At 35.4% G+C, this 12,759-nt stretch overlaps 1 protein-coding gene across 1 annotated transcript; it reads right to left on the bottom strand.

Moving 5' to 3' along the window:
* Positions 1 to 10,971: 10,971 nt before the first annotated feature.
* On the bottom strand, positions 10,972 to 11,702 carry LOC115969340. The gene is made up of 2 exons (XM_031088965.1): positions 11,613 to 11,702; positions 10,972 to 11,490 (listed from the first exon to the last, which is right to left on the bottom strand). Exons 1-2 carry the CDS (start codon positions 11,700 to 11,702, stop codon positions 10,972 to 10,974), a joined length of 609 nt encoding a protein of 202 aa, XP_030944825.1.
* Positions 11,703 to 12,759: the final 1,057 nt, after the last annotated feature.

The following is a 12,759-nucleotide window of genomic DNA, read 5'->3' as shown; positions in this document are numbered from 1 at the left end:
GAGTGTAGAGGGAATAATTGAACCGAGTGCAAATGCCTAATCCCACTAATCGCCCATATACAAACTCTAACACTATAACTCTTCATAGTTCATACACATCCAAATATCATGCTGTTTGTTCCTAGGGGCTACTAGTGATGGTGTCTTTGTAAAACCACTGGAGGATGGACTAAAGGCGGTAGACTTGTTTATGTGCAAAGTTAAACATATATAGTGCAAAACTTTGATCTCTCTTCCTCTATGCTTCTAGGGGAGCATGGAAAAGAGCTCTTGCTCTAATACCAATAGTGGAAAAAAAAAAAATACACATGCAGCAATTTTAACATCAACTTATTATTATTTGTTTATTTATTTTGTGTATGCCTCAAGATATTAGCATTGATCATAATCGAGTACTTTATTTCAAAAAGTTCGAACAATTTATCAGAATGTAAAACTAGAAGAATATTACTCCAAAAAAACAAATAAGATCAGAAAAGTAGTTCATTATATATAATATAGTTTAACATTAAATACAACAAGTCAAATCCATAACATGCAGCCTTTATTTTCCAAAGTTCACATCTCTCTATTCTATCTTTCCCAAAACAAAGTGATATAAAAGAAGTAACATAAAAAAGAACAAAATGTTCACTTATCACTCTCAAAGTAACACCATCACCACCAAAGTCCCAATTCTCATAACTACAGTCATAAATCCAGCCCTTAATCCATGAGCATAACCAGGATTTGGTAAATTTGCTGGTGCCAGTTCCGGAGAACTATTTGTTATCGAAGTGTGAAGGCTGTGTTCTCCATTAGACAAGACAACCACAATTAGCTTCTGACCTCTTTCACTTCATTTCCTCTCAGACCCACCAATGAAATAGAATGGTCCTGAATGGTTCAACTCAATCTTGGTCATGCCCTCCTTGTATTTTTCAATTGGCTTCACTTTGTAACAATTCTTGTAGTCTTCTTTTGTCACTCTTAGTACTGAGTCAACTCTGGGGTCATACTGAAAGACTGTAGGCAAGAAAACGAGGATGCATGCATTAGTGTTAAAGTAGTGTAAAAAATCAGGACTCTCTCTCTAAATAGAAACTAAGCTTTTATTGATTATGAATGAATGAATGTACATTTACTACTAATCCTACCTTTTATATACAAGCTAATGCTAAAACAGAAAAATAATTGATTTCCTATTTCCAGGGAAGTTTGTTAGAATCAAGAATCTACCTAAAGCTTACACATGTACATTAATCAAATCATAGAACTAATCATCTGATCATAGTGTAGAATAGATTCTATCAAGTCTTCTACAACTTCATGACTCCATCTTGTTGTAACTTCCCTTTGAGTCTTTTCCTGATGATGCAACGCAGGCTATGTTGCACTGGATTGCAATTGTCCTTGATGCTGAGGTGCACTCTCTATTGCACCTGATTGTACCCTGCCCTGATGATGAGGTGCACTTTGTGCTACGTCTGATGGTAGCTTGTCCTGATGACTAGTGCATGCCATGCGCTTAGCACTCAATTGTTGCTGAGGTGGGCATGTACTTTTAACACTCCCCCTCAAGAGCAAAGCTAATGTTTGTGCTTCCATGCTCTCCTCAGCTTCCTTTGTAGAATCTGGAAACTAAATGTGATGACTAAAAATATTAATGACCCCCAACTTAGCAAGTAATCTCAGAAAGTTCTCAACGCCAAGTGCCTTAGTGAAAATGTCTGCCAATTGAGTTCTTGATGAAACATAAAAGGGCTTAATTGTTACATCCAAAATTTTATTCCTCACTATGTGACAATCAGTTTCAATGTGTTTTTCATGGAACACTAGATTAGCTAATATATGCAATGCTACCTGGTTATCATAGTAAAGCAACACTGGTTTTTTATGTGGAACATGTAAATCTCTTAACAAATATAATAACCAAGTCACCTCACATGTGGTTGTAGCCATAGATTTGTATTCTGCTTCTACAGAAACTATATCTTATTTCTTTGATCTCTAAGAAATCAAGGCATCACCAAGGAACACACAATATCCTGTCAAGGATTTTCTGGTATCTGGGCAGCCTACCCAATTTGCATCATAGAATGCCTTAAGCTACAAATCTGAATCTACTGGAAAAAACACTCCTTGACCAAGTGTGCCTTTGATGTATTGGAGAATTCTAGTTGCAACCTTCATGTGTGGAACTCTAGGTTGAGCCAAGAATTGACTAAGCCTATGCACTGCATAAGTTATGTCTGGTCTGCTTAAGGTCAAGTACATTAGCTTCCCAATCAACCTTCCATACTGTCCTGCATCTTTGAATACATCTCCATTACACTTAGACAACTTTTGTTGTTGCACCATTTGTGTTTTGGCAGGTTTACAACCAACCATACCTCCTTCCTTAAGCACATCAAGTGCATACTTCCTTTGATTGATGCTAATCCCTTTAGCACCTCTAGCAATCTGAAGCCCTAGGAAATACTTGAGTGAGCCAAGATCCTTAATACCAAATTTCTGGTCTAACACCTTTTTCAGATTGGCTACACAAGCTGAATCATTGCCTGTGATGATCATGTCATCGACATAGATCAACAAAGCAATAAAATGAGAACCACTAGAATGAACAAAGAGTGAGTGGTTTACCTCTGATTGTTTGAAACCAAATGTTGAAATGGTGGCAAAGAGCTTGGTATTCCACTGCCTAGAAGCTTGCTTCAAACCATAAAGTGATTTGACCAATTTGCAAACCATAGGAGCTGAAGAAGTGGACTCCCCCTTACTGTGATAACCAGGTGGTAAATCCATGTATACTTCTTCTTCAAGATCACCATGAAGGAATGCATTATTGATGTCAAGCTGATGTAAGGGCCATCTCTGAGTTGAAGCAAGAGCAATAAGAACCCTCACTGTTACAGTCTTGGCTACAGGAGAGAAAGTCTCTAAAAAATCAAGACCCTCTCTTTGAGTGTATCTCTTAGCTACCAACCTAGCCTTATACCTCTCCACACTACCATCAGGGTTAAGCTTCACCCTATAGACCCATTTTCAACCAATTGGCCTCTTACCGAGAGGTAGTGGTGTAAGAATCCAAGTTTTAGTTGTTTCCAAGGCATGAATTTCTTTATCCATGGCTTCTCTCCACAAGGGATCTTGGATAGCCTGAGAAAAGTACTGAGGGGTTGAATGGCCTTGGCTGACAATCATTAGATAGGATTTGTATTAAGGATCCAAATGGCAATAGGTGAGACAAAACTGATAAATCATAGGGTGACCCTGGAGGATGACTATCAGCAGAAGCAGGTGATAATGCAGAGGCTGAATTGCAAGCATAATCTTGCAAATACATTGGTGGTTTATGAACTGTAGTGGATTTTCTGAGTGGTTGATCTTCAACTGTAGGGTTAGTGACAATAGAAGGTACATAATCCAACAAAGCTAAAGTGGAATCAAATGGCAAAGGATCAGGCAAAGAATTATGATTTGTACATATAGGAGTGGATGATAATGATGAAGAAGAGGGAATAGGTTCAAAACAAGACTCAAAATGATTAGTGTGCATATCGAGAATACTAATAGGAGTAACAAATGGACCTAAACACCCTTCAGAAGTGGTATCAACCTCAGAAATAAAAGGATCTGCAAAATTAGCATCAGTATTGCCAATAGGAAAAATAATTTCATGAAAAATAACATCTCTAGAGATGAAAACATTTCTGGTAGTTAAATCCAGCACTTTGTATACCAAATGGATATCCTAAGAAAACACACTTTCTTGTCCTTGGTGCAAATTTAGATCTATTATGTGAAAGAGTGGAAGCATAACAAAGGCACACAAAAACTTTCAAATGAGCATGATTGGGAGCATAACCAAAAAGAACCTCAAAAGGAGTTTTATGAGCTAAACATGAGAAAGGTGTTCTATTTATCAAATAGACTAAGGTGAGAATGCAATGCCCCCAAAAATGCAAAGGCATGTCGGATTGAAACATAAGAGTTCTTGCCCCATTTAAGATGTGTTGATGCTTTCTTTCCACAATGGCATTTCGCTGTGGAGTTTCAACACAACTTAATTTATGCAAGATACCTTTTTTAACAAAGAAATCAGACATAATAAACTTAGTACCATTGTCAATTCTTATGATTTTTACCTTTTTTAAAAAATTGTGTTTCAATCATAGTGCAAAATTGCTCCAAAGTAGGCTGAGTTTGAGATTTATGCTTAAGCAGATAAACCCAAGTACACCTTGAGCAATCATCCACAATGGTTAGAAAATACCTGCAACCATCAATGGTAGGAGCAGAAAAGGGACCCCACAAATCACAATGGATTAAATCAAAACATTCAAGTGAAATATGAGTACTAGGTGTAAAAGGGAGCCTTTTCTGTTTGGCCAAGGGACAAATTTCACAAGGAATCGCTTTATTAGTGTTTGAAAGAGGTACATTTTTATTTCTTATCAAAGCCAACTTAGCATTTGATAGATGCCCCAACTTGAAATGCCAAATACTTGGCTGAACAACAAGATTATTTACAAAACAGCTACAAAGGACAATTTCTTGAGGTTGATAAACTCTCTTCCAGCAAGTATAGGCCTTTGAACTCTCTACCCAGACCAATTGTGCTCCAATGAGCAAGGTCCTAGATGAAGCACATATTCCCCAAGAAAATGAGACAAGAAAGAATGGTTTTAGCTAATTGTCTAATTGAAAGAAGGTTAAAAATAAATGAGGGAACTCACAAAACATTGGTAAGTATAAGTGTTTCTAATACTTTCACAGTTCCTACATGTGTTACAAATGCAGTTTCACCATTTGGAAGGTTAACAAAGGTGTTAAGAGTGTCAGTAATAGAAATAAAACATGATATGGATTGGACCATATGGTCAGTTGCTCCTATATCTATAACCCAATCAGTTATCTAAAGATTTTTCTATCAATAGTCTTAGCTGAAAAAATAGAATGCTCTAAAGTGGGAACAAAAGGCATATTACGATTAGTACCTGACATTAGAGCTGAATTGAAGTTAAGATTGGTTTATGCAGAAGTACAACCACATCAGAAGCTAAACCAGAAGCTCCTTCTTCACCAGTAGCAATGTAAGAAGGGCTCACATTTGCAACATGATGAGCATCACCAACAACAACTCCTAATTTGAGGAAAGTAAGCAATTGCTCACATTATGCCTTAGAGATAAGCCCCTTATTTTATGGCACTAAGGCCTGCTCTACACCATTAACAGAATTGCAAGAAGCTTGATTGACATTAACATTTGCTCCAGCCTTCCCTTTAGGTTTGTAACCTGGAGGATATCCATGCAACTTGTAGCACTTCTCAATTGTGTGCCCTTGCATGTTGCAGTGAATGCAAAAAGGCTTGTCTTTCTTTGTAGTACCTTTATTCCAATTGGAATTTCCTTTGGAATTGGTGTACATAGCCATTGCAACAGATCGTGATAAAGCTGAACTTCCATGTCCAATGTTCTTGTGTGATTCTTCTTGAAGTACCAAAGAATAAACCTTGCTCATTGAGGGAAAAGGATCATACATGAGTATCTGACTTCGTAAAGTCTCAAAGTTCTCATTCAATCCCATCAAGAACCTCATTACATAGGCTTTATCATGTGAAGCACTCAAGATCTTCATTATTCCACAAGAACATTCTGGAAATGGCTCAAAATTCAACAATTGATCCCACAATCGCTTGAATTCGGTGTAGTACTCACTAACTGTCATTTGATTTTGTGAAATATGAGAAATTTCCCTCTGCAAGTTGTAGATCTTGGGTCCATTTCCTTGTGAAAACAGGTTCTTCAATTCGAGCCACATCTCCCTATCTGTCTCACAGTACATGACGCTGCTAGAGACATCAATGTGCATAAAGTTAATCAACCATGAAAGTACCATGGTGTTGCAACTCTCCCAATCCTCATACAGAGGTGAATCAACTTTTAGCATTGAAATCGTTCCATTCATAAAGCCAATTTTCTTTTTAGCAGTGAGAGCAAGCACCATTACTCTTAACCAAGAGTGGTAGTTTCTCGTGCCAAGCAAAGGCTGAGTGACTAGAATGTTACCTGGATTCTCATTGGAGCTAAGAAAATATGGATTAGGAGCATTGGATTCACTATTAGAATTTGCATTTATATGTGTGGATTGAGTGTTGTGAGGTTCAAAGGGAGCATCAATTTCTAAGGAAGCCATTGAAGGACCTTGAAGGTGAAAGAAAGAACTGAGTAGAAGATTCTAGAAGAAAAAGGCAATCACAGCTCTGATACCATGTAAAAAATCAAGACTCTCTCTCTAAATAGAAACTGAGTTTTCATTGATTATGAATGAATGAATGTACATTTACTACTAATCCTACCTTTTATATACATGCTAATGCTAAAATCGAAAAATAATTGATTCCCTATTTCTAGGGAAGTTTGTTATAATCAAGAATCTACCTAAAGCTTACACGTGTACATTAATCAAATCATATAACTAATCATCTGATCATAGTGTGGAATGGATTCTATCAAGTCTTCTACAACTTCATGACTCCATCTTGTTGTAACTTCCCTTTGAGTCTTTTCCTGATGATGCAATGCAGGCTATGCTACACTAGATTGCAGTTGTCCTCAATGCTAAGGTGCACTCTCTATTGCACCTAATTGTACCTTGCCCTAATGATGAGGTGCACTCTCTGTTGCACCTGATGGCTGCCTGTCCTGATGACTAGTGCATGCCATGCGCTTAGCACTTAGCACTTAGTTGTTGCTAAGGTGGGCATGTACTTTTAACAAGTAGAAAGAAAATGCAAGAATTAAAAATAAAATCATATGAAAAGTAATAAGAAATAAATTAGCAGAAATATGTTGATTCATGATAACTTGACGAATCGCTGATTCATGATAACTCAACAAATCGTACGGCCATGGTTGCCAAAATCGCGATCTAGATCATAGGATCGCACGATTTTACGATCCCATCCCACCTCACTAAAACGTTTAGAATCTCATTAGGATCATAAAAATGGTAGGATCATATGTAGGATCGTGTAAGATCGTATCAAATCGTAGGATCGTATGGGATCCTACTGATCCTACCAAAACATCCGTTTTTGGTTTTTTTTTTTTTTTTTTTTTTTAATGGGATAAATTTTTGGTTTTGATGAAGTTTTAAGGGTTTTTATTTTTCTATGTTATGATGGTATGACTTTTATTTATTTTTATATAATTATGTTAATCTAAGTAAATATTTTCGAGTTTCTAGTTCACTTGTAATCAAAATAAAGGAATGCTTTATCATTTCCAAATGAAGAATTTATTTTGGCTTTGCTACCTTTTAAGCTATAATATTGTTAAATTTGTTTGATCAATACACTAATTTGTGTTTTAATATTACTAAAATTTTTTTCTTATATACAATTTTATTGGTATGCTTGTATTTGTATATTGATTGATTGATTTTTTTTGAGCATGCTCTATAATTATTCCTGAGTGGTATAACTTAAATAGTTGATTGTGAAGTTGTATTTTGATCTCTTTTGCAACTTTAGTATGCAAATATACCATGTCTACATAGATGATGATTAGGACGGTGGTTATAAGAACTCTAGAATGGGAATAATTAAATGTTCACTTCACTTTAATATGCATCTTGCTTTTGGATTTCATATTTTAGTTAGCTAGTTTCCATTTGATAACTTATTTTGGATTTTAAACTTGGAACTTGGAACTTAGAATTTGGAAAATATTTCCATATGTTTTGATAAATATTTTGGTATTTGGTTGCTAATTAAACATTTAATTAACTTTTTAGATACATTAAGTCAAAACTTAAATATATTTGTTTTGTTAGTATAGACGTAGCGATATATGACATGCAAATTGCATCATATAATGCAAATCTTTGTTTTTTATGGTTAAATTCACAATTTACGTGATTATTCAACATATAAAGTCATTATCAATGTATTTTTTGCTTTAAATATGAAAATATCTAGAATCTTATAATTCACGGTCTGATTCTACAATCTACGATCCCACCTACTTTCCACGATCCTACATAGGATCCCAATTTAGACAACCTTGCGAATGGCCATTGTGCCGGCGACACATCATTCAAATTTCTGCCCTTTCAACTTGAACTAATTCAGATTGGTAAACTGTGAATAACTCATTAAATTGGAGAAATTAGTAGAAAGATGTGCATGATAAAATTTTGCATGTGACAATGTCCGGAGAAAGAAAGGAAGTTCCATTCTCTTTTATCCAGCAATTCTCCTTATAATTTGGAGGTAATTTCAAAATCAATTCCAAAAAAAGAAATTAGTTAAAACATTAGACTATTTAAATTATTTAAATTCTCCTCCTTAGAGTATTATTGTTAACTAAAATTTGAAAGTAATGAAAGTAAATTGCACAACATTTATTTGATTTTTGAGTACCAAAAGACCCGTAATATAAACATCACGTGGTATTTTATTGGGAAAAAAAATTATCACATCTTTGTTAAACTTTATTTATTTGTTGGACTTTTTCAAAGTTATCTTTATAGTTTGTACAATTTGTTTTGGTGCCAAAGTAATATATGTCATTTATATGGAAGCCTCTTTTTTATGTCTAAATTGAAGCATTTGGAAAGCTTAAGTTTTAATTAAGACTTTTTAAAATCACCTCCAAATTATAGGGAGGATTACATAATCTATAATCCATCAAGAAAAGTTATTTAATAATGCACGGATACAACTTTTTTTACAACTAATTTTACAATTTTTGAAGTGGTTGATAGTGAGTGATAAAAAAAAAAAAATTGTGAGTCTAAATGTTAGTTGTATCTATTACTCATAATCGATCACTTCAGTAATTATAAAATTATTTATGAAAAAAAAAAATTGCCCTTAGCATTATTGGAAGTTACTAAGAATTGAGATAGAGGATTACTAAGAGTATCGCCAATTTTGAATCGCTGCGTCTCTGCCCACTGATTGAGAGACACTGAAGGCGATGGAGCTGCCCATAAACCGTTGCCTCCAACCGAGAACTCTCTGGCTTCGGCGGACGTGAACAGCAAAAACAAGAGGGTAAAAACTGGGAATATAATTCTCAAGGAAGCCATTGATTCAAGCACAGGGAGTCACACAAATGAACTAACAAGCAACTCTATTTAATATTGAGAGTTTGGGACCCAAGCTTAGGCTTGTGGGTTTGTTTCAAATTAAAATAACCGACGCTACATTATTTGTAGGGGTACTAAATAATTAACCCTTGAGTGAAATGGTTCTTTTTTTCTCCTTTTTTTTTTTTAATTTTAGTTTTTGCATCCATCTAAATAATTCCACATCATAATACAACTTGGCTGTTTAATAGTAAGGCAGATCTATGTACCTCCATGTGTTTTAGCAAAAATTTAATAATAATAATAATAATATGTGCCTCCATAACTCAATATGGCATATGGATGAATTTTTTATTATATATATTTTTTAGTTTTTTTTTTTTTTAAGAATAATATATTTTTTAATTTATATAACCTATTTGCAATGACAAAAGAATAACTATGGTGTTTTAGCATATTAATAAGAGCTATAACTCACAAAAATACACATGGTCATACAATAAAATCACAAGTATGGTAAAAGTGATATTTCATATCCAATAAAAGGCTGTCCCTCAAAAAAAAATATCCAATAAAAGGCTCAATTACACAACAGCATTAATTTAAAAAGCCAAATATATAGTACGTACTTTGTGCCTCTTGGTCCAAAGAATATTAGAACCGAGCCCACTCACAGGCACGCAGCTCGTAGGTTTGATTTGAGGATAACTTGTATTGTAAAAAATAAAAATTAATTTATAAATTAAATCTACAAAATTAGAGAATTATATATTAACATTAATATATCACATTTAAATTCTACGTAACTCCCACTAATGTAACATGTGACTTAGTTATTAAACCGAATGGTAATCTATGGCAAAATGGGTCAGAATTTTCTGACCTAACCCAACCCGACCCAAAAATACATGACTTGAACTCGAATTTTTTGACCCGAAGCAAAAATAGGTTGATCCGTGACCCGACCTATGCGACCCAACCTGACCCAAACTATTTTTAAAAACTTTTTTTTTTGGTTAAAAAAAAAATTAAAACAATATTGATTTAATTGTTTGTTGTGAGTTTTAAGGAAACAATTAAGACATTTACATAATTGCATGCAAATTAATTGAAAGATGAATAGTTGAGCATTCTTTAATGAGTAAAGATTTTTAGATATCAAATAGCAAAGTACATGCCAAGATAATCTAGTTACAGTAGAGTTAAAAACATAGATTTAAAATTATAGACATATGTGAGAAACATTCACAAGTGTGAAAATAATAAAGCCAAAGTATCAAATCAGTATAAATTATGAATGTTTAGACCTATTTTTTAACAATTTATGTTCAAAATAAACGGCTTTTCAAAATAAATTATGATATTTCCTAAAGTGTGTGTTGCTTAACAATGATATGATATTCATAAAAGAAACCATATATAAATAAGTAAACAATCAAATTTTAATGTATATCTCAAATTGAAATAGAGTCTCAACCACAATTGATAATAGATTATAAAATTAATTTTCAAGATTGTAAATTTCTTATATGTTTTTATTCTTTGTCAAATAAGTTATCTAATAAGTCATTTGTAATTTTGTTTTATATTTTGGGATGTTGATATTGTGTAGAAATAAAACTTGTGTATTTGTTTTACTTATCTTTGTGTTATTTCGTTTTAGATAACAATGTTAGGATTTGTATAATTTTAAAATTATTGAATAAGTATCAATAAGTTTTTTTTTTTTTTTTTTGATAAGAAGACTAAAACTTTTTTTTTCAGAAAATTAGAAACCACGTACATCCTGGGCACAAACAGATTCAATATGGCTAGGACATTCTTCTAGCCAGGTGACATAGTCTTCAACGTTGCCTGCATACTGGGCTAGTACATGGGCTGGGACATTCCCCTACCGTTTAACGTGCAAGAAAGTGAACATTCTAAAGCCTTGAGCTTGACGGAGTATACCGGTGACAATATTTTGGATCGCCATAGATGCAAAGCGTGAGCCATGCACTGCGTTGTACACCAAGATTGAATCTCCTTCAAAGATCGCATCCCGTATTCCCACTTCCGCAGCGAAACGGACTCCTGTCTCCATCACTTTCGCTTCTGTCTCCAGCGCTCCTAATGGGACTGCTATCTTCTTGCTCATCACAACGACCACCGCCCCTGTGTCATCTCTAATAATAACTCTGATCCCCGTTTGCTTTAGTTTAGTGAACACGGTGCCATCAACGCTGACCTTGTACCATCCCTCCAACGGTGGGCTCCACTTTACTGTCACAAGTGTACTCTCCTGAGCAGCTTCGAGACTTTCATTTACACTCTGATATTCATCCAGGAGCATTAAAGCACTATGTACCACAGCTTTCCCAGGCCTACCCTTACCTCCATGAAATATCTCATTCTGATCTTTCCATATACCCTAGCAAATCATTATAGTCTGCTCCACCAAACCCAGCAAAAGGTCACTCCATTTCTGCGCCTAACACATTAACTCCATGAAATCCCACGATGGTAGCACCTTAAAAGGTAAGGACAATTTACTTGAAGACCAAATATCTTTGGCATGTTCACAGTGCCAGAAAAGGTGGTTGACTGTCTCCGCATGGGCCCCACAGTAGTCACAAAGACCATCTTTTGTGATATTTCTCTTACGTAAATTTTCTTTAGTAGTCAAAATGTTTCTACACGCTTTCCATGCAAAGTGTTTTACTTTGTTTGGTATATTCATTCCCCATAAACCTTTCCACACTCTCCTCAACTCGAATGGACTAGAACAACTTGCTACCTCACCCTCCAAACCGTCCTCCATGGCCACCTTGTATGCGCTCCTTACTGAGAATCTCCCATTCCTATTCTCTGGCCACACTATTTTGTCCCGAGCGCCATTAACACTTAACGGAATGCTTAAAATCGCCTCAACATCGTAAGCTAAGAAATTCTAGTGCACCACGTCGACCTTCCACTCCTTGCTTTCATTGTCTATGAGATCACAGACCATTGTTAACCGTGTGTTGCCTCTTTCGAGTGTTACTACTTTGTACGTTTTTGGTGTAGGAAGCCATTTATCCCTCCATATTCTAATATTTTCCCCATTACCCACCTGCCACCTCAGGCCCCTTCGCACCAGTGCTTGGGCTGCATGAATACTCCTCCAGGCATAAGATGGTTGTCCACCCAATTCTGCATCCACAAAATCACACCTAGGAAAATAGTTGGCTTTATACACACAGTAAAACAATGAAGATGAGTTTGTCTACAACCGCCACCCTTGCTTTGCTAAGAGAGCAAGATTAAACGTTTTAAGATCTCTAAACCCCAGCCCACCTCTCTCCTTAGGTAAGCACATCTTTTCCTAGCTCATCCAAGCTAGCTTTTTTTCATCCCTCACCTGTCCCCACCAGAATTGTCTCACCAAACCTGTCAGTTCATCACACAGCTTATTTGGGAGCTTAAAACAACTCATGGTGTATGATGGCACCGCTTGAGCCACTACCTTGATCAGTACTTCCTTCCCGGCACTAAATAGAAGTTTTTCTTTCCAGCCCGAGACCTTATTTGCTACCCTTTGTTTCAACTGAGCAAATGTATTTCTTTTCGACTTGCCTACCAATGACAAGAGACCTAGGTAGGATTCATGTGCTTGAATAACTTGTGTGCCAAACATGGCTTTAATTGATTCCTTCGTGCT

Source organism: Quercus lobata, chromosome 2 (genome assembly GCF_001633185.2).
Source record: "Quercus lobata isolate SW786 chromosome 2, ValleyOak3.0 Primary Assembly, whole genome shotgun sequence".
Lineage (NCBI taxonomy): Eukaryota > Viridiplantae > Streptophyta > Magnoliopsida > Fagales > Fagaceae > Quercus > Quercus lobata.
Note: the sequence above shows the minus strand (reverse complement) of the source record. Positions and strands in the feature narration are given on the sequence as shown.

Bases quoted from the DNA above. Each gene is read 5' to 3' on its own strand.
- LOC115969340 (XM_031088965.1), bottom strand. From the start codon at position 11,702: ATGGTCTTTGTGACTACTGTGGGGCCCATGCGGAGACAGTCAACCACC. The intron at 11,491-11,612 runs GTAAATTGTCCT...ATGATTTGCTAG, and splicing joins CAAAGATATTTGGTCTTCAA to GGTATATGGAAAGATCAGAA.